The sequence below is a fragment of the Gossypium hirsutum genome, chromosome D04 (assembly GCF_007990345.1).
Source record: "Gossypium hirsutum isolate 1008001.06 chromosome D04, Gossypium_hirsutum_v2.1, whole genome shotgun sequence".
Taxonomy (NCBI): Eukaryota; Viridiplantae; Streptophyta; class Magnoliopsida; order Malvales; family Malvaceae; genus Gossypium; species Gossypium hirsutum.
The window spans coordinates 44,998,263-45,025,186 of record NC_053440.1 but is presented as its reverse complement, the minus strand read 5'-3'; the positions used below and the strand labels follow the sequence as shown (position 1 = coordinate 45,025,186).

The 26,924-nt window shown below is 29.8% G+C and overlaps 2 protein-coding genes across 4 annotated transcripts; one reads left to right on the top strand and one right to left on the bottom strand.

Moving 5' to 3' along the window:
- Positions 1–4,515: 4,515 nt before the first annotated feature.
- Positions 4,516–8,502, bottom strand: LOC107899307 (pectin acetylesterase 5). 3 transcript variants are annotated; one of them, XM_016824987.2, is made up of 13 exons: positions 8,456–8,502; positions 7,328–8,275; positions 7,157–7,239; positions 6,943–7,072; positions 6,764–6,843; positions 6,595–6,684; positions 6,336–6,460; positions 6,029–6,089; positions 5,761–5,814; positions 5,550–5,627; positions 5,355–5,460; positions 5,076–5,221; positions 4,516–4,971 (listed from the first exon to the last, which is right to left on the bottom strand). In XM_016824987.2, the coding sequence occupies exons 2-13, from the start codon at positions 7,533–7,535 to the stop codon at positions 4,855–4,857; spliced, it is 1,278 nt and encodes a 425-aa protein (XP_016680476.2). In that variant the 5' UTR covers positions 7,536–8,275; positions 8,456–8,502; the 3' UTR covers positions 4,516–4,854. The 3 variants fall into 3 exon arrangements, with proteins under 3 accessions (XP_016680476.2, XP_040947165.1, XP_040947166.1); XM_041091231.1 differs by lacking the exon at positions 8,456–8,502 and having other exon boundaries at positions 8,224–8,415; XM_041091232.1 differs by lacking the exon at positions 8,456–8,502 and having other exon boundaries at positions 8,084–8,178.
- A 1,252-nt stretch (positions 8,503–9,754) lies between these two features.
- On the top strand, positions 9,755–12,009 carry LOC107899308 (uncharacterized). The gene is made up of 2 exons (XM_016824988.2): positions 9,755–11,405; positions 11,705–12,009. Exon 1 carries the CDS (start codon positions 10,460–10,462, stop codon positions 11,249–11,251), a length of 792 nt encoding a protein of 263 aa, XP_016680477.1. The 5' UTR covers positions 9,755–10,459; the 3' UTR covers positions 11,252–11,405; positions 11,705–12,009.
- The last annotated feature ends 14,915 nt before the right edge of the window (positions 12,010–26,924 follow it).

The window sequence follows — 26,924 nt, the reverse complement described above, 5'->3', positions numbered from 1 at the left end:
TAATATCCAAGAATCGAATTCAACGTTTTGTTGAAAAGTTTGTCTCAAGAAATTTAGAGCAATTGCATGAAAACAATGAAAAAGAAGGATATTTTGGCTTGACTTAAAACACAAGACTATCAATTTTTTTACAAGTCCAATTATATCAAAGTCCAACTAAAACGGTTAAACTTGATGATATACAAATCTTGACCCAATTATAATCGTGTTTTAGTTTTGGTCACTCAATTTTAAAAATTTTCAATTTAAGCACTAACGTTTGAATTTGTTCATATTTTAGTGACCTGCATTAAATTGATAATAAAAATCTTTTTCTGACTGGAATAACAACACATTTAATACCTAATACTTACTTATTCTATCAAATTTATCTTAATTCTAAATAATTCAATAAATTTAACCATTCACTTTTACAAATTCTATAAATTTGATCCTCAAACTTCTTAACCGAAGCTTTCAACTTTAAAAATAGAAGCATTCCACATCTATTAATTGTTTTTATTTATTGTTGAAATTATCCAATTCGATAAATAACCCTTTTTATTTATATTTTTAAGAAATTAGTATTACAAATTAACTAAACACCATTAAAAATAATAGAAAATAAAAATTTTAAAATTATAATATATAATAAAATTATATAGATAATTTAATATTTGTAAAAAAAAAAAATTTTTGACTCTAACTAGCATAATTTTAGTTTTTAATTAACTTGGTAAATGATTTAACACTAAAGGTCTATTTGTTTCACTAAAAATAGCTTCCGAAAAATAATTTATGGAAAATGACTTATTTTCTTGGAAAATTTAATATTTTCTGGTGTTTGGATGAATCTGTGTAAAATATTTTCTGTTATTTGACAGATTTCTTAAAAATATTTCATAAAAACTGTTTTCAATGAAACAAACATAATTTGAGATTTTCTTAACTTTTCATTATTTAATTTAGTTTATTTTATATCTATAAATTTATATTTTACATTGTTTTTGCATATATTAAAAGTATTTTGTTAAATTCAGGTTCATTACAACGTCATTTTTTAATTACATGACTACCAAATGAGTATTTTTTATTTAAAAATGTGACATCAACAAATTTGACAAAAAAAAAACAATGTCAATAATTGGACTTGATTCTTAAATATGAAAAGTAAAAGGACTAAATTCTTGAAAATAAAAGTAAAGAGACTAAATTGTAAATTCATGAAGAGTACATAAACTTATGACATATTTTAACCTTTATCCTACAAAACATTTATTATTAATATGTTTATAATTGTAAAAATATTTATTATTAAAATATTAATATTGAATATTTTCAATAATATATGAAGAATATTATTTCAAATTATTATTTTTAAAATTTATTATTAAAATAAAATTAAAATATTTAACAATTTATTAAAATAATAAATTATATTAATTATATTAATAATTTATTATACTATTAAATATAAATAATTAAATATGTATGTTTAATAATATTAAAAAATATAATATTTTATATTAATATATTAATATTTTTAATAATAAAAATAAATTTTATTATCAATATAATAATATTAAGCTTGATTTTTTAAGTTATTTTTATATAAAAATAAAATTACTAATAAAGGAGCCCTTTTTCGGAAAATGACTTACGCTTTTAAAAAAAGTAAGTCATTTTACAGGAAAAATAACTTATTTTATGTTGATCTGTAAGACATTTTCCGTTGACTAAGCTGTTTTATGTGAAACAAACGCAGGAAAATGTAGAAAACATTTTTCATAAAACCTTATACATATAAGCAAACGGACTCTAAATCAAATGGTTAGTGATAGATATTGTTTATAGCAGATTTAAAAATAAAACACAAATAATTAAAAAAAATAGAACACATAGTAATCTCAAGTAAAAGAAAAAGGAAATTGATTTGTTGTTTGATTTTTGAAGACTTGGGTAGCAACTCAACTTATTGTTGGTGGTGTCTATAATTTCTTCACACTCTGGATTGCTACTTTAGAGGGTTGGTTTAAGTCCCATGATTGTTTTTATTGGTTGTTTCAGAATGAATGAAAGACTCAAAACTGTTTCTGTTTTCATTCAAATTTTTATTTTATTTTTAATTTCATACTTCCAATTTATTTAAAGGGTTAGACCCAGTTATCACGTTCAAAATGTGAATATGTCTACTAGGAAATTTCCATTCTATTTACTTTCTTTCCTGTTTAAACTCATTGTTTCTCATTTCTTACACTAATTTATTCTACAACCCTTTTCATTCCATCTTGATTTCATTCGGGATTCCGCGTTAACAATGTAAAAATCAAACCTTTATATTTTATATTGCATTCATATAAATCATATATATATCAAGTTTAACTTAAATTATATTTTACTAACTATTTGTTTTACGTGAACAACTTTCTACCATTCAATAAATATTAATATACACAATATTTTATATTAATATGATACAAATATCTGTTTGGTTTGAAATTTTACATACATAACAAGTACAATTAAATTAATAAATTCAAATGTTTGATCTTTAAAATATTAATCGTACAAAACTATATGAAATAGTGTAAAAATATTTTTAATTTTACATCAGTGCAAGTGGATTTCTCTTCTAATAACAATATAAATTAATTTATATAATCAATTATATATACTAAAAGCTAATTATATATAATTTTTAATCTAATGCCTTCTATACTTTTTCATTCTCATTATAATTCACCTAACTGCTATTGTTGTGTTTGAATTCAAACACATATTTTACTACTAATTTTGATTTTACTGTAACAGTATTTAATCTTACTACCACCACTATTTTTAATATTGCCAAAGTCAATCTCATTGTTCATCCAAAGGAAACTTAGTACTAGTATCTTTGTTTTGATCACTCAACTTCAAAATTTTTAATTTTGTGATCAAGATTATCTATATTTAAATTTTTTGGCCATTCCTCCATTATGGCATTAGCAAAATATTGATGTGATCTTTTTTTATTGACATAATAACAAATTTAATCATTAATTTTACACATTATGTCAATTTGATCATGTTCTAAAAAAGTCAACAAATTTAACCCTCAATATTTACATTTCTTGTCAATTGTAAGAAAATCAAAAAAATAAAAAATCTAAAAAATAGATAAAATATTTAAAATTATTAAAATTCAAAAATAGAAAATAGGAAATTGATAAAATATAAAAAAATATAAAACGTTACAGGAAACTCTAAAAACTCTAAATAAATTTATAAAATTTATTTTAAAATATATAAAATAATTTCTAAAGAATTCTCATGTTTACTTTGGCCGACTCTTGCCTTCCATTGTTTAATATATACAAAGCTATTTGAACTTAATAATTTATAATTTATTTAGTATTTAAAATCTAGCTATTTGAACTTAATAATTTATAATTTATTTAGTATTTAAAATCTTTTTAGACAATTTAACTGGTACCTAAATTTAGAAATCATAAGCTAATTTGATACTTCTTTTAGGTATTTCACTAACAGTAATAAAATATGCTGACGTGATACAGGAGACTAATAGCATAGTGACATGATATTTGACAGCTTCGCATCTTGACACTTGGCAAAAAATAAAAAATAAAAAATATAAACATGTCGAGTCACCATGCTATTAATCATCAATTCCACGTCAATATTTTAACAGTGTTAGTCAAGTACCTAAAAAAATACTAAGTTGACTTATGGTTTACAAATTTAGGTACTAGTTAGGTCCAAAAAGATTTAGGCACTGAATAGGTATAAGTTATCGAGTTTAGGTATCTCTGTATATAGTAATCTCTTTATTTACAAGTGCTGGAAAATTGTTATTCTGATAGGAATTTTTTATTTTACTTTGTTTTCCTTTTAAGAGATAAAATATTTGAATGGATTTAAGAGTAAACTACATCAATAGTCATGCAATATGCATAAGTTATTGGTTTGGTCCCTCAACTAATAAAGTTACAATTTGGTGACCAATACTTTCTGGATCAGTTGTGGCACTTTTTTTAATTGATATAATAAATTTGATCCCAACTTTTATATTTTCTATCAATTTGGCCATGGTTGTATATGAAAATTATTTTAAAAAATCAAAATTCTTTAAAAATTAAAAAAAATTGAAATATATATAAAATTATAAAAATATAAAACAGCAAACTACACCCTTAAGAGGTTGCAAATTTTAAATGAAAAACAAACACTTAAATCACTTGAAAAGGCTTTTAATTAAGTGTATCTACTGGTAGCAACTAACTTTGATCATCATCAAACAACAGCTCGAAAACAAAACAAAAAATGCAGCAGCAAGCAAACCGACAATAAATCAAATAACTAATCTACATTTATACAACGGAATGAACAAAAAAGAAAAAGAATGATCAATATTTGACCTAAACAACATGATCTTCTTGCACTCTGAACGATCCTGGAGTTGTAGCTTTTTTTGTTTGTTTTGTTTTTGGTTTTATATTTTTATGATTTTCTATACGCTTTTTAGAAGTTTTAAAATTGAATGAAGATTAACATTTATATTGGAACATGTGCAAAGGTCTAAAAGGATGGGTACAAAAGTAACAGTATGAAGATATACAATGTTTTACATCATACCGATTTTAGAAAAGGTTAAAGAGCACATGGAACTTGGTGGCTATCAAAATATCTCTTGATGTGAAATTAGTTTGCTTCATCTGGTCTCACATAAAATCCATTTCTATAGCAGCAACTATCAACACTCATCTCATTCTACACACTGTTTCATTATCCAATACCCTTCTTTCAATGCAAATTGGAGTAATACCCAGCAGGAGTTTTAAAGTTGGAGACAAAAATCAGTTTTCGAGCCATGCTTCATGAAGGTTGAGTGAAGTCCATGTGATAGCAAGTGGGATTGCAAGGATAAGGGCAATCAATCTCCTTCGTTACTTTACGGTTGAAGTACCAATCACCTACAGACTCTGCAATGGTCTGTTTCCAGAACATCACCCAACTCGGATGGTTAATAGATATCAAAGTTCCAAGAAAAGCGCAAAGATCAACAGTATACATTAAATATAAGACACATTGCTCACCTTATTGTTGATTCTTGGAGAATTGGATGAATGCCATGTCTCAGCCATCCATGTTTGGCAATGAACAAAGCAAGAATTTATGAACATCCCCCCTTCCTTGTCATGTTGGAGCTTACCTACTGCTTTAAGCAGGGAACTACGGAAACCTATATGTCAGAAGCCCACGACATAAGGGTTGCGTCAATGCTTGGAAATTTCGATTGCATGATTTTGATGTTGAGAAGTCTAATTGGATTGTTTTAGCCAAGTAGATTGGGTACATATTACATATCCAACTACCTTGTAGATTTTCAATCTGGGTAGAATCACATTTCTGAATGCTCAATCTGCATCTTCTCCAGTAGCCATCAGGATCCGATCCGGCGGGGACTAAGACGTGTTGTATCTAATGATTATCCAGTCAGTGATAGAACCTATAATTAGAAAGGAAATAGCATTAAGTAATAAGCAAATAGTCGTGTTTGAACAAGTTACCTGCCAAAAATCGTAGGCGGGGTTGACAATGAACAATGGGGTCCTAATATTTTTGATAATTTGTTGAGGAAAGATGCACTGGAAGAGCAATCAACAACAGACAGACAGCAGGTAAGTTGCGATTCAAACTATTTGAACTTGAACAGCAAAAGGAGAAAAAAGATTAAAAGGGAAACAAGAAACAAATAAAACAGAAAAGCATAAAACCTACCTTGGACGGCTCCATTTCTGTGATACAATTCTTGTGCAAACTTTTTGCTACACCCTGACATGACATGCATACAAGATCAACTTCAAAAATGGTCGAATAACAGAAGAAAAGATTTGAGGAATCACTGATAAGGACCCAGTGGTATGTACTCAAATTACCTATTAAAATTTTTATGATAATCGCCAAAATGATTAAAACCAAATGATATCATTTTCTAAGGAGGAACAATACATAATACAAGTATGATATATGGAGATTGAAACTGAACCTGTAGTTGGACAACATCATGGTAGAAATTACTCATGGTGCGATTTCCAAGAATATCTGGCCTGCAATGTAGAGAATACAAAATAAACTAACATATACGGTCAAGACTCAAGACTAACTTCAATTAGGATGCATTAACTTGGATCATACAGACAAACGAAGCAATATACACATTATTAAATACATAGAAGTATATACATATATGATGCAGTTTTATATCCACACATTATAGAACATTATGATCAGTTAAAGAATTAGCTTAAAATTTAAAACGCATTGATCTTGTACCAACAAAAAAAAGAACATACTCATCAAGGAAAAAACCTGCATCAGCAAGACACTTGACAGTGGCATCCTTTGGCAGATGAGCTCGAAAGTCATCACAATGTATAAGAGTTGCCAAACCTCCAGCAGAGCATCCTGTAAGAAGTGCCTGCAAAGTCCACAAATCCATCACCTTGCAACTGAACGATAACGATATTGAAAAAGAGTGAACAATGTCGTTATTTACAATTTCACTTTTAAATATGAAACTGTAAAAAGAGCATCAGTGTAGTAGCTACCTACCTGTTTGGCCTTAGACAAGCCAAGTGATAAGAGTTCACTCATAATTGCTTCCCAAATGAGTTGGCCTCTGAAGAAAAGCTTAGTTCCATTCTACGGAAAAAAACCCGAAAAATTAAACCATATTTTTAAAGCAAATAATTATTTCAGTAAAAAAAAAAAACAAATTTACCTTGAACTCACTTTCAGGGTGGCCAGCTAAAGATGCACCATCACAGTAACGCATCTTAACAATGTTCCAATTGTAAAAATCTGAAGAAAATAAAAATTACCCATTTTGAAAGCGCATTCTTTAAACAGCATAAGTTATCCAAAAAAAAAAAAAGGAAATTAATGATGCAAAAAGTATACCAGGATTTTGCGAAGATTGATGGCTTAAAATCCCATCGAATGGAATTAGGGGATCCATGTACTTAGAGGAACCCAAAGCTGTTCTTTTTCGAATCTCGCAGGTTTCTATTGAATTACACCAACCTCCACCCTATAAACCAAACAAGTAAAATTCGAAAACAAAGTTAAATTCTTGTAGAACCCCAAAAGGAAAAGGGAAAAGTAAAGAAACTACCTCAATGTGGAGAAGCCAATTGTTAGAGCCAGAACCAAAGCCCTTCTGAAAATGGTATCCAGGTAAACTTCCATCTAAACAAACTGCAAAATAGAATTAATCGAAAAGTCAATGCTAATAATCAAATTTGATATGAGACCCAAAATGAAAAGTTTGAATCTTGGAGGATACAAGCGCCTGTCGCTTTGGCTCTGTGGAGCAAAGTCAAAGGAATGAGATGGTTGGAGGGGAGATTGAAGGTAGAGGAGGAGGAGGAGGTGGGGTTTCGAGAATCGAAGAGGAGAGTGAGAGCGAAGAGAATGATGGTGAATCCCACGGCTGCGATCGCCCAATCCTTCTTCGCCCACTTTCTCCACCCACGGAGCCTAGGATTTGCCATTGCTTCAAAGCTCCGAAAAAAAAAATTGCAGTGGAGAGTTCGGTATTTCGTTTGTTTGTCTTTATTGTAACAAAATGAAGGGATTACTATACTCACAAATGGAAAGCACAACAAGCCCACACTGCGTCCTTCGATATATCTCTAAACTACATGAATTTTAGTTCATATCAAAATTTCATATTTTTAAAACATGTTTTAACTCTGACATGTGAAATTTATCATTTCCTAACATATTTTTGTATCATTTTCAAAATTATTAAAACATGTTTTTGTATCATATTCAAAATTTTCGTGTCCAAAAATTATGCCACAATATCAATTAAACCATCTGAAAATAATATTGGGAAGTTATGAATGACAAGAAAAATGGGAAAACTGCATGAATCCTAAAGTATGTGTACCATTACCGACATCATTTGGTTACATAACTGCAAATCAAACCTGAAAGATCCATTTGCTTGACATGAATGAAATTACAATTGTTTGTAATAAGGTTAAATCTGACACCAACACACACGATCCAGTATAAAATTCTAAGATTAGCAAACCTGTGCGAGTCATAGGATCATAAGGTTTTGGTATTTCCTATCTACCATATGAACCTTTGGACCATGGGTTCATGTTCCCAGCGGAACGGCCAAAACGAACATTCTCATCATAAAGATATTAAGGACTGTATATAGAATACCCGTCAGAAGCCAGCTTTGGCAATTGTTAATGCTGGAATGAAGCATGACCTGCTGTGAAATGTAGAGGAGCCGCAAAAAGAGAGAAATGAGACTAAAATACATTATTTGAGCAAATTTTGGAGAAACTGCATGAGCTTCTTTCACACCTGTGATATTAAGTGGCAGAAAGAGAAAGAAGAAACAAAAGAAAGGAGGTAAAGGAAACAAATAGTATGGTAAAGTGAATAATACCTAGAACTACACTCCCATTCCAAAAGAGAAAAGAAACAAATGCCAGCAACACGAAGAAGAAAGGGCTAAAGGAGACCGAAAGCTTCCACTTTATGTGTCATGAAGTCAAAACAATGGCTGAAATCTCATAAAGCAGACCTGAATTATGAAGTCAAAAGGGTGCCACGTTAGCATAAATGATCTCTTCTTTGGCAAAGAGTAATTCCTTAAACCTTATGAACATGGTTGAAGAGAAAGTCTATAACAAAATAATTTAGTTATTTTTGCAAATTATTTCACTAAAGCCAAGATCAAAGATGTCAAAGTTACCTGAGATTTGAGAGGCTGAAGAGGTGTTTGTCGAGTTTGTCCGGTAAAAAGACCGTTTATTAGCCTCTGCATTTCCCATGGATTTCCTTTTCCTCAAGTTTGAACTCACATTGACACTAGTATAAGGGTTGACAAACTGGTACCCTTGTTTGATGCCTTCAAATTATCTACTAACACACGATCTCTTTGATGTGCCAGAGTGATATCAATGACCCCAGAGTATGCAACAAAAAGCATCCATTTAATAATATTTTCTGTTGAATAACAACCGCCAAGGCCTCAAGCTACAAGAACATAGGTGAAATGAATAAAAACCTACATGAAACAACAAAGAAGAAAGGTACGAAAACATTTAGTTAAATATGATTTATCCCAAAATTGTTTGATTTGATTGTCCTAAATATTGGCATTCTCTTAGCCATGTATAGCAAGATTACGAAGTAAGAAACCTCAGGAATAGCTTGCATTCAGTTTTCCATATGCAGCCCGAAACATAGCAAGGTAACCTTTTCCCCAGGCAGCTTGTGAAATACCATCCAGGAAATTTTCATTATTGACAAAATAAGGAAACTAAAATTAAACCGACTCATTTACCAATGCACTGAATAGATATTTTTTCTTCAGACGTCCAAGATACATGGCGAGCACAGCAGTAAGTGATGCAACATCAGTATAGTAAAGAAAAGTGAAGAACCAGTGGACTGGATACAAGGCTAGAATTGTTGCAAAAACCGTTGTTTTTGTATCATCAAGAGCTGGCCTCAAGTGGGTCATTATCTCATATACAAGAATGCTACATAGTACTGCCAAGACTCCGTTCCGTTTTACAGAACGAAGAACGGCAGTGGAGTCAACTTGAGGAAATTATGAAGCCAATTATAGAAATTATTGGCACGGAAACAATGCAGCAAAATGAACAAGATAGTATCTGTAGAAGTATTTTATAACTAAATGTTAATAAAACATTTACAACATTTGAGCAATAAAGTCAAAAACCCATCGTTTCTTAATATATCATCCATTAATCTAATTGACTAGAGCCAATCCATCCCTTCCTCATAATCTTTTATTTCATACAAAACAACCCATTAAAATTCAGTAAACTAAACCCGAACTTTCATTTTAAAAGAGGAAGAGAAAGAGCATTATAGGGCAAGTGGTGCGGTGACCATGGGATCGCAGCTCCTGAAATCGCCATTGCAGTGCTGTTGAGCTTGAGGTATGTGGAAAATCTCATTCTATACTCAAAATCGACTACTTTTGAGAAAATTCAAAGAGAAGAAACAATCTAAGCTGTTAGTAATATAGATCTAATTTAACTGTTAGTTAGTTAGCCGATATAGTAGTTAGTCTGTTACACCTATGTAAGTTCTCAATTTCTATTATTTCTTTTTTCTTTTGTAAGTTGTATATAAGTGAGCCTTTGTATTGTAAATAAAAAAAAAGACTGCAATTCATCTTCTACATGGTATCAGATGTAAAATTCTCTTTCAATTCTCTTGCATTTTCCTGCACTTTCTCGTTTCCCAAACACTTTGTTTCTTTGATTTTCATTGGTTTTCTTTCTTTCCAATGGCACTCCATGATCCTACACTACCTTCTAGTCCTTAATACCTTCATCCAAATGAAAATCCAGCCTTAGTTCTTGTTTCTCCTGCCTTATCAAGATCGAATTATCATTCTTGGTCTCGAGCAATGACAATGGCGCTCTTATCTAAGAACAAGCTTAAATTTGTTGATGGCACAATCACAGTTCTGATCAAAACGGATCCTCTTTATCCAGCTTGGGAAAGGTGCAAGACTATGGTGATTTCTTGGCTGCTTCACTCTATCTCGCCTTCGATCATGAATAGTATTCTCTGGCTCGACTTTGCTTATGAGATTTGGCACGATCTCCGTGAACGTTTTTCTCAGAGAGGTATTTTTCGCATTTTTGATCTCCAAGAGGAGATCTCTGCTTTCAAGCAAGATGATCGCTCGGTCACTGATTACTTTACTGAGTTGAAGATTCTCTGGGACGAGTTGTTGAATTTTCGATCGATTCCCGCCTGTTCTTGTCACACACCTTGTTCCTGTGGTGTTTTTGCTACTCTTCAGAATTATCATGATAATGACTATGTCATTCGATTTCTTAAAGGCCTTTATGATCGATTTGCTGGTGTTCGCTCTCAAATTATGCTCATTGATCCATTACCTACGATCAATAAAGCTTTTTCTATGGTCATTCAACAGGAACGCCATCTCACTACTAGATTTTCTCAAGTGTTTGTTAGTAACACAATGCGCCAACATTCTTCTTCCAAGAAATCTCCGGCAAAATCTTCTACTGATTCACGGCAGTGCACTTTTTGTGGCAAATCCAGGCACACCCTTGATACATGCTATGAGAAGCATGGTTACCCACCTGGTTATAAGTCTCGTGGCCGGACTTCTCGTGTACACAATGTGTTTGATGATGGTGCTGCACAATCCTTAAAATCTTCATAGTCTGTTGCTACCTTGCCATCTGATCCTTGTGTTAATTTGACATAAGAACAGTTACAACAGCTGCTCGCATTGCTTCCATCTTCAAACTCTACCTCACCACTTCATGTTACCAACAGTGCCTCTTCCTTACACCAAATGACTCATACATCTGCAGGTAACCCTTTTTCCTTTCAATCACACCATTGGATTATAGATACTAGTGCGACCGATCATATTACACATTCTTTATCCTTGTTTGCCTCTTTCACTCCAATTCAACCTGTGCATATCACTCTTCCTAATGGCACCAAAGTTTGTGCTCGATTTTCTGGTACAGTTATTTTTAGTGATAGCCTTTATATTACAAATGTCCTGTATGTTCCTCACTTTGCTTTCAATCTCTTATCTGTCACTAAACTTACTGCCATCTTACCTTGTTCATTCACTTTTCATAAAACTCATTGTTCCTTGCAGGATTTTCCCTCTATGAAGATGATTGGTACAGCTAAGGTTTTTCATAGTCTTTACATTTTGGACTCATCAGCTCAAACCTTTTCCATTATCGTTCCCATTGTCTCGTCAGCCACCACCACCTTCTGTCACCTTTGGCACCATCGTCTTGGTCACCTTTCTGATTCAAGATTGAAGTTACTTTCTCCTTATATTCCTTCTTTGTCCATAGCAAATAATTCATATTGTAAAGCTTGTCATTTGGCAAAAGAAAATTCCTCTTCCTGTAAGCAAATTTGTTTCCAATAAAATTTTTGATCTTGTTCACATTGATATTTGGGGTCCGACTGGTGTTGTTTCTATCACTGGTCATCGTTATTTTCTAACTATTGTTAATGATTTCAGTCGTTTTACTTGGATTATTCTATTGTATCTGGTTTCTACTAGACCTGATATTGCTTTTGTCATTCAACAATTGAGTCAATTCTTGGACCAACCTACAGTCACTCATCTACAAGCTACTCATCGTGTTCTTCGTTACTTGAACGGCTGCCTTGCTTCTGGTCTCTTCTTTTCTGCTTCTTCGTCACCTGTACTAAAGGCTTTTAGTAATTTTGACTGGGCTGGTTGCCCTGTGACATGCCGATCTGTGACTGGTTATTATCTGTTTTATGGTGACTCCCTTATTAGTTGGACGGCCAAGAAGCAAACCACTGTGTCTCGTTCTTCCTCAGAAGCAGAATATCGTGCGCTTGCCTCTACTGCTTATGAAATTCAGTGGCTTCGATCTCTTTTGCGTGATTTGCACTTACCTATTTCTGATCCTACTTCTTTGTTCTGTGATAACAACTCCACTCTTCAGATTGCTGCAAATTTCACATTTCATGAATGTACTAAACATATAAAAATTGACTGTCATCTCGTTCGTGAAAATGTGCAATCCGGTGTTATTAAACTGCTCCCTTGATCTTCCAAGGATCAACTAGCTGATATTTTCACCAAAGCTCTTACTGCTGTTCCTTTTCAGATCATGTTGTCCAAGCTGGAATTGCTTTCTATACACTCTCCAGCTTGAGAGGGGCTGTTAGTAATATAGATCTAATTTAACTGTTAATTAGTTAGCAAATATAGTAGTTAGTCTGTTACACCTATGTAAGTTCTCAATTTCTATTATTTCTCTTTTCTCTTGTAAGTTGTATATAACTGAGCCTTTGTATTGTAAATAAAAAAAAAGACTCTGTAATTTGTCTTCTACATAAGCGTCTCTCTTACAATATAAGGATGAGGAACAACGCGATCACCAGGATGGAAATGGGAATTACCCAAAGGCTCGTTATGGCCACCACTACTATGTATTCTCGTAACGAAGTTCACATATCCAATAATTTCAAGCAAATTATTTTTTAGACGCTCAATTCAGTTGGAGTAGCCGAGGGAAGTGAAACAATTCTATTAACAAACTGAAGGAAACCATTGTGTTTCTCTCCCTAAAGGCAAAACTAAACTAGTCTTTTCAGGATTTTTTTTATTAAACTATCTCAAAACATAATTAATTACTTAAATGACCTATTTTTTTGATAAATTATGAAAATAAGTCAAAATCTATAGTAAAAATTAATGGAGTTAAAGTGTTTGGCGCCACCAACATGCCACGTTAGTAATCTGCATAAAAAATTAATTTTTTAGTGAAGCCATGTAAAATGACACCACTTATATAAATACTAGAGAAATATTACGAATTTTGAAAAAAATAAGGGTGGCTTTAAGCAATTTTACCTTTTTCTGGTGGAGTCAAATAATTTAATTCCGCTGATTCCAACTCCCTAGCCTATTATGTTGCCTATTCAAACAACCTGAATTTTTTTATTTTTTTTTCATTTGTTGCTTTTTCTGATTCTCTCTTTCATTTCTTTGTCCTTTTTCAATTATTTTGTTTTTCTTTATTTACTTTTTTAATATTTTCTTATTTGTCCTTTATTTGTTTTATTTATTTGTTTATTATTGGTTTTATAATATTTTAATGTATATTTTAAATGTTCTATAATATTATTTTTTAAAATTTTAAATATATATATTTTTTAAATTTAAATATTATTTTTAAAATTTTAAATATAATTTTTTAATATTATAAAACATTTAAAATATATTATTTTTAAAGATATCACCTTTCAAATTTATTATTTGTTTTATAATATTTTAAATGTATATTTTAAAATTTTTAAATATTTTTTTAAAATTTTAAATATTTTTTAAAATTATTATTTTTAAAGATATTCAAACGTTTTTTAATTATATTTAAATTTTAAAAAAATAATATTTTATTTGGTGGAGCCATTTAGAATGGCACCACCTCTTTATTACAAATGTAATTTTTTTAAAATATTTTTTTTAATATAAAAATTTAAAATTTAAAATTTTATTTTGGTGGAGCCATTGTTCTCTAGCATATATAGAATGGGGAAGTTGTTGTGTTTAGTAAGAGAGTTCAAAAATTCTGTTGAAGATAAATAACAAGGTACTTTTGGTGTATATTCTTTTTTATGGTGAAATTGTAGAAGGTAAGAATGGCTCCACCTCTTAGTTCTCTAGCATATATAGAATGATGAAGTTGTTGTGTTTAGTAGGAGAGTTCAAAATTTCTGTTGAAGATGAATAATAAGGTTTTTTTTGTGTATATTCTTTTTTATGGTGAAATTGTAGAAGGTGATGTTGGTTGTGTATTTCAAGGTCGACAAAAGTAGAGTTGCGATTTAAAAAAAATATGAAGCTATCAGAAATGAAAATGAAGATCGGTGAAAAAATAGCTATCCGTTGTGGAAGGGTGATGTCCAAATTATTTTACAAGTTTCCAATCTCTAGAAATCCGTTGAAATTTTGTGAGATGCAACTGTTAGATGATGATGACTTGGGCACTATGATGGAAATATGGTGGTCGACTAGGAGTGAAAACCCCTAACCAGTTGAGTAATTTGCTGAGTTGGTGGACTTAGAGCTTGTTGAGAATGTTAGTCCAATAAGTCAACATCACTAATTTGAATTTGATCTTAATGTCGGATGGATAGGCTAGTTAGAATACGGAAGGATGTCGCGGATACCCGAAAATCTAAATTATGGTGGGAGATCGTATAACAACCCTACCCTCGGTCCCCGTCTACAAGTACATTTGGAGGTGATAATAAGCACAGTGGCAAATGTTGGAGAAAGGACCAATAATGGTGAAGATTCTGATCAGCACGTTGAAGATTTTAGTGACCCCGATGTTGATGAGGTTCCAGACGATATGATAATGAAGGCCCGGAGGAGGTTGAAGATATTCATAGTCCTTTATTCAGTAACCTGAGTCGTGACATTGTTTTATGAAATAAACCCCGGAGCGACATGTTGAACGTAGATCCAGATGCAGCGCATGCATCCAAGTTCCTTGTGTACATCGATATAGTACCTGCTCATAAATTGGTGTCAAATTCACAGTTGGAGGAGGAATTGTTCGTTGGGCAACAGTTCGAGAACAAGGCGAATTGTGTGTTTGCCATCAAACAGTACATCATGAAGTTGTCGATTAATTACAAGGTTGTCAAGTCTACATCGACATTATATGTTGAGGAATGTTGGAAAGCTAGGTGTGGTTGGCGGGTTCGGGCTGCATTTATACAGAGGACTCAACAGTGACAAATACGAAAATTAGAAGGGCGTCATACATGCACTGTCGCACATATGTCTCAAGACTACTGAAAATTAGATGCCAAAAGTATTTGCAACTGCATCATGCCATTAGTAAAAGATAGCTCAATCATTCCTATGTCGACTTTGATTGTAGATATGCAAGCCCGATTCTAGTACAGAGTGTTGTACAGGAAAGCGTGGTGGGCGAAAAAAATGGCCATGCAAAAATTGTACGGCGACTAGGATAAGTCATATAATGAACTTTAAGGTTGAATTTCAGCAATGGTGGAGTACGTCCCAAGAACTGTCGTGGACTTGCAAACGTTGCCTTTTAGAGGCCCAAGTGGACAATTGGAAATGGGGAGAAGAGTTTTCCGTCGACTGTTCTAGACTTTTGATCCATTTGTTAAGGCCTTCTCTCACTACAAACCACTAGTGCAAGTTGATGGAACGTGGCTTTATGGAATATACACGCAGATACTTCTGATTGCGATTGCACATGACGGTAATGAAAATGTACTACTGGTCACTTTCGCCATCATTGAGTAGAAGAACTCAGAATCGTGGGCATATTTCTTTCAAAATTTACAGAGGCATGTTGTCAGGCAAGACAACATCTGCATCGTCACACCGGTGTCAACTTCCACAATGAGTATAAGAACAAACACTGGCACAAACAAATCATGAACATGGGAAAAAATATTGTATTTAAATTCGTATTTGCAAATATTTCGAGTCCATTTCCTAATTGATATGGTAATGTGTTTTATCGGAATACATACGTATAATACGAGTTGGAAGCCCACCGATTCAGACATAAGTTGGTGAGGTTAGAGACTGATATGGCTGGGTCCAAACCTTCTCTCAGGTAGTGGTTAGGTAGCATGGAGCCATGGCAATGGGCTCAATGTTTTGACGAGGGGTATCGATACAGTCATATGACGACCAACCTCGTTAAGGCCGTAAACTCCATCTTGAGGTGTACGCGTCACTTGCCAATTTCAGCGGTTTGTTCAGCCACATTTTACAGGCTAACAACGTTAATGCCGAAAATGGGGTTAAAATAAGCAAAATAGTTAGAGGCAGGACACGTGCACGTCGAAAATATTAGGGATGCCATGAAAATGAACCCTCAAAGGGCTAGGTTGATGAATGTAGAACTATATTCCTAAAACTTGAAAACTTTTCATGTGACAGAGTACATCAGTCATCGATAGGGGATCCTGCCACGGTCCTACGAAGTTGATCTTTGAAATAGGCGGTGTGAGTGTGGGATGTTCCAAACACTATGGTACCCATGTGCGAATGTGGTTGCAGCGTGTGCTACGTACAGTTTAAATGTCGAACAATATATGGACGATGTGTACACACTTGAACGTACGTTGCGTATTTGGGGTAACGAGTTTCCCGTATTAAGAGATGTATTGACATGGGAAGTGCAACCACCTGCATTCGAGATGTTGCTAGATCGGTCACTACGTAGGAAAGTTAAAGGTCGACCAACAATAATGAGAATTCGGAACGACATGGATATCAGAGAACAGATCGATCCAAAGCGTTGCACCATATGTAGAACAGTTGGCGACAATTGGAGCAAGCGTCCCCATGGAAATGTCTATACTGGTCAATCTTCATGGTCTGAAGGAAACTATTATGCCCTAATCATAGTTAAGCATTAAAACAAAAGACAACCATATAACTACAAAAAGTACATCAAACAAAAAAAATAATGTTCTAAAAAAACCATAGGTGGTATGGGTAAATATAAAAATAAAAAAAGACTTATTTTTATTGAATCAATATCTATAATAATGCATAGAGTTTTATATATAATATAAACTAGGCATATTCAAACTCGAAAATTTATCTCACATATGAGAACTTTTATAAAAAAAAATATATTCACTCGTGAAAGACAAATGTAACTTTTTTGTACTCCACAAATGGAGCCAAGCACAATAACAATGCAAAATTAAACAAAAAAGGTTGTCATATTAAATATATATATAAATTTATGAATGTGTCATAAATTAAAAAAAATTATAAGTAACACATAGAGATCAATTTCATACAAAAAGGAGTTAAAAAAGGATAATAACAACCAAATAGAGATCAATTTCATACAATTAAAACACGTTGAGCAAAGTAGCACTTAGCAAGAAAAAAGAGAAACTAAAACGAATTGTTTTATTTAATTTATAATTAATTTTACTGTTTCGTTGATCCTCGATGAAGTATGATCCGTATTTGCTCCAGAAGACATTTTGATATCTGCATAATTTAAAAAATATTATATAAATTAAATATAATTAATTATTATATTACAATAACTATAAAATACAAACTATAAAATACAAACTATAAATAACTTACTGTTATAAAATAAAGAGAGATGAAGAGAATAAAGAATAAAGAAAATATGAAAGCAATAGAGAATGTACTTTATTGATAAAATGGATCATTTACAATGCTTCATCAAAGTCTCTATTTATAGGCATAAAAAGTATTAAAGAAGTAGATATCTAATTCTAATAACTATTAGAATTTAAAGTACATCAAAATTTTATCTTGATCATAATAGACATCCACTTAATAAGATATTCATAACACTCCCCCTTGGATGTCCATTGGTAGAGAATGTGCCTTGTTAAAATCTTATTAGGAAAACCCTGTGGGATAAAAACCTAATGAAAGAAAAAGAGTACACAATATATAATACACATAATATGCTGTCTCATTAAAAACCTTACCAGGAAAATCCAATGGGACAAAACCTCGGTTAAGGGAAAAAGAGTACAAAGCGTATTTACTCCTCCTCATGAAAACATAACATACTTTCTCATATTCTACGTATTCAATCTTGAAACTAGTTTTTCAAATGACTATTTGAATGTATTGCTAAGCATTTCTATCACCATTCTTTTGAAAATTATAAGTGAGGAAAAGTTTTGGGGAAACATATTTTGATCTCTTCAGGAGTTTCAACAATAATCATAGCAAACTTTAATCATGTTCCTTCTATAAAAATACAAATGGTATTTTGGATCATTTTATAATCTTCTTTCAACTACTATTGACTAAGTCAAATTTACCACATATGTTCAATTATTTCAATTCATATAAATGAATAATTTCCCGAGAATTTCAATATGCTTCTAGCATTCTAAATCCTTCAAGGATTTTAATATAAACTTTACTATATAATGATTTATAAAGGTTGTAACAACAATCATTAGGCGCAAGTTAAATCTTTTATGAATTGTAAAATAATATGTCTAAAGGTTATTGCATCCACCACAAAAGAATATTATATCTTTTCATAATCAATACCAGTACTTAGCGAAAAAATTCATATTTTTATTCCGTTTTTGCAAAATTATTTCATTTGCACACTCACTGGTTTTATACCTTTAGATATTTGGACTACTGGTCCAAAAATTCCACGAATTTAGTTGTACTTGAGTTGCGTCTTTCTATTTTGATCAATTTATTCCATATCTATATTTCTCAATAGATTTATTCAAGATCTTACTTTTATTTCATTATTTCAATAATAATATTGCATGCAAAATCATTATCAACCACTTTTATTAATTAATTCTACATTTTCTCGAATTGACATAACTTATCGAGATCTCTTATTTTCATTATTTTAAAATTTAGTTTCAGGTACCTGAATCTCTTCTGAAGTTTTACTTATTAGTTATATCTTGGGTCTCTTCTGGAGCACCTGCCTCCACTGTATGACCATCTAGAAGAATTTTCATATTTGGAACCGATCAGTCTATTGTTTTATTCAAACTGATTGTCCTATTAGGACTTTGATTGAAATAAAAATATTAGATGGTATAACACTTGTTTATTCTCATTAAGTTTGTAAATACATCTAATAGTTAACTTGTAATGAGTTATCCTTATTGAACTTCTAGTTCAAATTATTCTCCCCCTAACTCATTACAAGTTATTATTTCTCCCCCCCTAATGTCGGGAAAACTATCGAATCAAAATTGTAATCACAAATCATGTCATAATTGAATCTCGAGTACATTCAAAACATCTAATTATATAAAGAAATTTGTAATTAACATATATTCCCAATTTTCTTTGAGGATTCACTCATCTTTGCTCGTTGTAGTGGAGCAATTGAAATATATACGCACATACAAAAATTAAAAAATGATAAATATTTAATTCTTGATAGAAAACCAATTGTAATGGGGAGTATTTATAACTTATTGGTTTGATGCGTACAACACGTAAATCAACATAATCTCATGTTGAAATAGGAAGTTTAGTTCTCATAAGTAATGGTTTGGACATTAATCAGAGGTGTTTAATCAATAATTTCTCTAAAACATTATGCACAAACTTTTACAAAAGTTTTTCAAACTCAATCAATAAAAGATTGAGATATAAGCTCATCAGTATTAGCAAGATGAATTGTCTTAATTGCATGATCTAAATTTAATTATTTAAACAAGCAATCTTGCAAACAACATGTTGCAAGTTGATAACATATACGTGATTATTTTGTAGATGCATCTACGAAAATCATATAATATCAAAATCATCCACATGCTGGATGAATAAGCCCATGTTCATTTCAGAAATGCAAGACATTAAATCTCAACTTTTGCTAGTAAGTTTCGAATAATCAATTTTCATTGAAAACAAGCAACACATGAGAATTCTTTTAAATTAAAGAATCTTCTAGTTCTTTAATGAATGTTTATATGAATTCTTAATTAATTTTCGCATCATATATGATTCAGGATGGTCTAACTGGTCACTCCAAGCAGTAAATGCATTTGTATCAGTAAACTTCTCGTTTTCTTTAACATGTGTTTCAATTGTACTAAATTGTAACAAATTAATAATTTTACTGTCATTCCTTTTACTTTGTATCCACATATAGGTGCTATTGTGACATTTACTATTGGAAATGTTTAAATTAATGAAAATATTATAATGTCACTAAGTCAACAAAATAAATATAATTTCCAAACAATTATATGCAATATTCGTTTCAGAGAATATGCCAAAATCTTCAAATATCTAAAAAAAAAATTTGCAAGTGCATCCAACCATAATGAGCTTTAAATAGAATTATCATATTTTATTATTTATAAATAGATCTTTCATAATCAAATATTTTGCTTCCAACCCCTTAATGTGGATGATGACAAAAGAAGGTCACAAAAATTATAAAATAATATAAATTAATAACATAATCCTCTCTTTTTCATCCATTCAAAATATATATTTATAGCAATATTGATTCATATGAAATATAATACTTTCCTCATTCACAATCTCAATATAAGATCCATTACAAATATATTTTAAAATCAATGGATTAACCATCACAAGATATTAATATATTAACTCTTCTAGAGCTTTCGACTAATTTTGTACAATCATATATTGGAATAATATTTATTTTTTTAGTACCAAATAAGGTAAATACTTTCTATCTATAATTATAGAATTTATTACTACATTCTCATATCCTTCTTCAAAGAATATTAACAGAAACAAAATATTTAGGCATATGATACATATGTGGTTAGTAATCTTTCATATCACATTGATAACATAAGTTATCTTTACCCTTTAAAAAGTTATCTTGAGAACTCTCATTGTTCTCTTATTTATTACTATATTCTCAATTTAGTGGGCCATGATTATATCTTTTATTTTTTTTATGTTTACATTCACTTCAGGGAATGCAATAAATCTAGTAAAATAGATTTCTAAACTCCTCCATTGATTATTTATTTCATAATCTCTATCACAAAACATGCGTGGATTTCACATCAAAATCTGTCTATTCATGTTGTCATGATTATTCTCCAATTATAATAAATATGATATAATAAATAAAACATGGTAAAATATACCTGAAGATCTTTAACATCATCATCATCATCACCTTGACTATTATCACAAGCATCCATTCTGAGATTGAATCTTTCAAGATCCTAAAGATGAAGTTGTAAGGGTGGATGTTTAAGGTGAAAAGAAATTTGATTTATGGGACAACTTTGAAAGATTTTGAAAAAATAGAGAATCATCGTGCTGATAACGTGTTATAAAATAAAGAGAGATAGAGAGAATAGAGAATAAAGAAAATATGATTACAATAGAGAATATACTTTATTGATAAAAGGGATCATTTACAATGCTTCATCAAAATTTCTATTTATATGCATAAGAAGTATTAAAGAAGTAGAGATCTAATTCTAATAACTATTAGAATTTAAAGTACATCAAAACTTTATATTGATCATGATGAACATACAATTAATAAGATATTCATAACACTTACTAGTTTTTTTTTTCTCTCTTTTCTTCCTTTTACAGAATATTTGGAGGGACCAAAACCCCACCTTCTTAAATAGAATGTTTTTCTACTCTTTTTTTTTCAACTTACAATTATTAGGCTAATGACTAGTCACATCATTGATGTCATTGACACGATGTAACCATTCATAATATATAATTTTAATTTTCAATATATATTTAAAAAATAGTCGTAGTTTTTTAACAAATAAATCATTTTTTAATAAATAAATATTTTTTATTTTTTCATTCAATTCAATTTTCACTCTTTCTTTCTCATTTTTTACTATTTTTTATTTTTTGGTCCTCTGTTTTTTTATTTCTATTAAAAATATCCCTTTAATTTTCTTAATTTCACATTACATAAATTATTTATAGGCTGTTTTTTATAAAACTAACCTAAAAAAATTAATTAATTGCATAAATTACCTTTTTTATAAAATACGTAAATAACCTAAAATCTACAATAAATATACAAATATACATAAAATATTGTAAAACAAATTAATAAACAAATAATAAACAAATAAAAGACAAATAAATAAAGTATTATTTTTTAAATTTTAAATATGATTTTAAAAAACATTTGAATATCTTTAAAATAATTTTAAAAAATAATAATTTTAAAAAATAATATTCAAAATTTTAAAAAATAATTTTTAAAATTTTTAAAAAATAATTTTTAAAATTTTTAAAATATACATTTAAAATATTATAAAATAAATAATAAATTTGAAAGGTCATATCTTTAAAAATAATATATTTTAAATGTTTTATAATATCAAAAAATTATATTTAAATTTTAAAAAATATTTAAATTTTAAAAAATAATAATTTCAAATATATTTAAAATTTAAAAAATAATATTATAAAACATTTAAAATATACATTAGAAATATTATAAAACCAATAACAAACAAATAGATAAAACAAATAAAGGAAAAATAAGAAAATAAATAAATAAAAACAAAATAAAAAAACGAAAAAGGACAAAGAAATGAAAGAAAGAATAGAAAAAGCAACGAATAAAAAAAAATTCAGTCTGTTTGAATAGGCAACAGAATAGGCTAGGGTGTTGGAATCCGGTGGCATCAAATTATTTAACTCCACTAGAAAAAGATAAGATTATGTAAAACCCCCCTATTTTATTTAAAAATTACAATATCTTCCTAATATTTATACAAGTGGCACCATTTTACATAGCTCCACCAAAAAATTAAATTTTTTATGCAGATAGCTAACGTGGCATGTTGGTAGCGCCAAACACTTTGGCAGCACCAACTTTTACTGTAGATGTTAGGTTAATTTCATATTTTATCAAAAAATAAGTTATTTAAGTAATTAATTATTTTTGAGTGTTAATTTCATATTTTATCAAAAAATAGGCCATTTAAGTAATTAATTATTTTTGAGAGTTTGTTTTATAAAAAAGCCATCTTTCCACTTTTGTGCTTCTCTCTCAATTTAGAAAACTTGACAAATTGACAATTTAACCCTTAAAATATACTTATTTTCCACGCTCAATTTGGTAATTAAAAGTATGTACCCATTATAAAAGTATATTTATCTTTTTCTAATTTTTTTAAACCGACTTTCAAAAAAGTGGCTTTCTTTTTTAAAAATATAAAAGTTCTTTTATCAAATATATAAACGTGAAAATAAATAAATAAAAAATTAAAAAATATAATATAAATATATGTAAGTTATAAAAATAAAAATATAGAAATATCATATATAAACTCTAATATATAAAGTAGTGCGTAAGTTCTTCATGGGAGGTTTCCAAAATGTTCCAAGCTTCTCATGTGTTGAGAGGAATCCATAAATTCTTCTAAACTCTTGAGTATCTACCCATTGAAGATAACATGCAAGGCTTTACAATTGTAGTTAATAGTCTTATCTTTTTTAACCGTCCAATTTACTTCAGGTTTTGGAGTTCTCTCAATAGTGTGAGGCAGATCCTATCAATTCAACATAATTTTTCATGCTTTTTCACCAATTGATTTGATAAATCTCTCATTCGTGATTTCCAATAAACATAATTGGATTTATCCAAGAGTTGTGGACATATAATCAAACAACTTTCCTTTATATACTCCATTATTAATTATCAGACGCCAATTACTTTATATGAAAAGCTCTGATACTAAATGCTACTATGTTTAATTGTAAATTGTCAAAACTTATTTTTGGTATGTGATGAGGCTACAAATATTGGTATGAACAAAGCAATAAACACTAGAAAAACACAAGCAAATTGGTAACACAATTTGGTGGACCACTTACCTTTGACTTAGCTCAAAGAAAAATCCACTATTAAACTCTTAATACAAGCAATGCTTAAGCCCAATCTAACTCTCAAATAATTATGGCCTCACTTAGTGCATTTGATATGAACCCTCCCCAACTAACCTCTCATTTTAAATGATATTAACTAACCACTGTTATTAATATACCATTGTTGTTGTATTAACAGACCTTTCTCGTTCTCCATTGCTCCTCTAAAAGTGTACACCATGTTATATGTGTGTCTGGGAAGTGGAATATATACTAAGGATCCACTTATATTAATTAATCTATAATTCATTATTTTTACACTCCATTAGATCTTAATAAATGTGTGGTTGGGATTAAAGCATTTTTCTTCCATTCTTAATTTTTAATTAATTAAATCTGTTTTGCTACTTCAATTGTGGCTGCCAATGGTTCTAAGTTTTGATGCTAACTGCTGCAACATTCCTTAACCAAATGCTATTAATTACCCTTTCAAATGGATGCCATTTGTTTTTTTTTTAAGGGAAAATTGTCTTCACTTGCTTTCATCCTTGCAATATGAAAGCGAGTTCTTTTGGCTGCACCATTAGCTTAATTTATGTGGATAATTGCTTCAATTAGCTGCTGCTTAATGACTATAACTCATGCTAATTTACAGTTGTAGCTGATATATTTTTCAGATTGGTACTTCAACCCTTCATTGGAGGAATACCAACAAAAAAAAAAGTTAAGTGCACTCTTTAAGTTCCACACTACTTTACAAGCAACGAAATTATAATATAAGAAATGGTAACCCTAGTTGGTCAAAAGGGCTTCTAAAGACATTCAAACCGTCGAAAATTCGAATTTCATTGTGCTGGTCATTGTTTGAATTATTTATATGTAAGTTATATATTTTGAGGTATTAAATATTTATGTGTGTCAAAAGTAATAAGTTGAAAGTTGATACATGACATAATTTTTACTTAGAAAAGTGAAATTATAGCTCAAAAAAAAGTAAATAGTATCCTGACATAAGTTGTATGGTTTATGAAAATAAAACATGACTATGGATCATTTATCTTTGACAAATGATTTGATAATTATTAGTATAAGTAAATATCATTTTCATTATAGTAGATACAATAGTGATCGATAGATAAAAATGATCAAACTAAGTGAATGAATTTAACCTTATAGGATTACGGATATGAAAAGTTTAATAAGACTAATAATATCTTATAAGAGTAATACACATATGGCATAGCCATTGAACTAAAGCTTAATAATACAGGTAGCTTTTGCACTTGTATAATGAAAAGTTCAGGATAATATTTTTAATAGCTTGACTCCATAACTAAATAACAATATAATTAACAGAGAAATAGTAGAAACTTAATTACAAATTATATATCCAGTTGGTCTATTTGCAAGCTATTATAACTTTGAACACATTGCACGTAAAACTTGCAACTTATAAATAAACGAAGAAGATAAATAAATTTCATGAATTACTATCCTCAATGATTACATTTTCTCGAAAGGCAAGAAAAGATTTAAGATTAATTTAATTTATTTGAAATTTTATTTAATTGATAATTGAGTCTAAAATGAAAATTAAATTAAGTATTCATCATAATTTTATTTTATTCAAAATGGAAATAATTAATAATTAAATAGGATTGCACATAAATTTTAAGATAAAGTTGTCAATATTTTAAGGAAATTAAAATTAGATTGAGTAAAATTTTTAATTATATTAATTGATTTTAATTTATTAATTAAAATTAATTTTAAAAGAATTATTTAACTATTTATTTAATTAAATAATGGACTTGTTTTTTATTTAATTGAGGAAATAACTAGATACCCTAACTCAATTCGGCGAACGCATGGGTGGCTTGGGTGCTTCATCCCTGAGCAAGCCACTGACTTTAGGGAGTCCTTAAAGGATCTGGAGTCTTCCGTTCTGATTGTTTTATAACTCTAGATAAAATTAAATTATTACATAATTTCCTCTATAAATACACAACCTAGTTGACCACTATCAACATCCAAATACTAAGGGAAATTTCTGCTAATATTTAGTGAAAATTTATTTATTAAATTTATTGTATTAGGTATCATAATAAATGTTGGATTTTAAAATTTTTAAAATTTTGTTATGCGACTTTACAATATTTTCGAAATGGATTTTTAGTAATATTTTCTGTGACTTTAGCGTTGAACATTTAAAAAATGGGTATTATTGGGTCGGGTGAATTCAATAATAGATGCTTGGTGGTATTTTAATTTTCTTTCTTATTTCAAGATTTATCTGAAAGAAAATTCAGTGCTTTTCAATCTTGAATATTAGAATAAGGTGAATTGCTTCATGTATATCTTTGTTTCAAAATAAGATAATTAGAATAGAATTAGTCTCGGTTAACTGGAATATATATTATCCATATAGAGAATCCTTCAATTGAGAAGATCCATCAACTTGAGGCGAAGAGATACTTAAGAGAATTAAATTGGATTTCAGAAAGAAAAAAAAAGGAAAGTTTACTTTGTAGGAGAGTTGGACGACTGCATTGATTGAGGTTGTACCATTTAGATGAATATTGTTTGGTTGGTTTATGGGGAGGTTGAGTAGAGTGATGTTGCATTTGATAGAAAAAAAAATCTTGAAATTGGTTAAGAAAATAGCTAAATACCGTATAAAGTAATAAGAATTGTTTGAGTTAAAAGGATTAATTTTATTAATAAAACTCAAGACTTATTTATATACATGGAAGAACTAATGTATAAATTTTAAAATTTAAATTTGAAGATAATAATCCTATCTAATATTTAAAACTTAAATTTAAAAAAATAAATTTAAAGGTTAAAATTTTATATGTGTTATGAATATCTTATTACTAAGTGGATGTCCATCAAGATCAAGATAAGTTTTGATATACTTTAAATTCTAATAGTCATTAGAAGTAGAGTTCTATTTCATTTA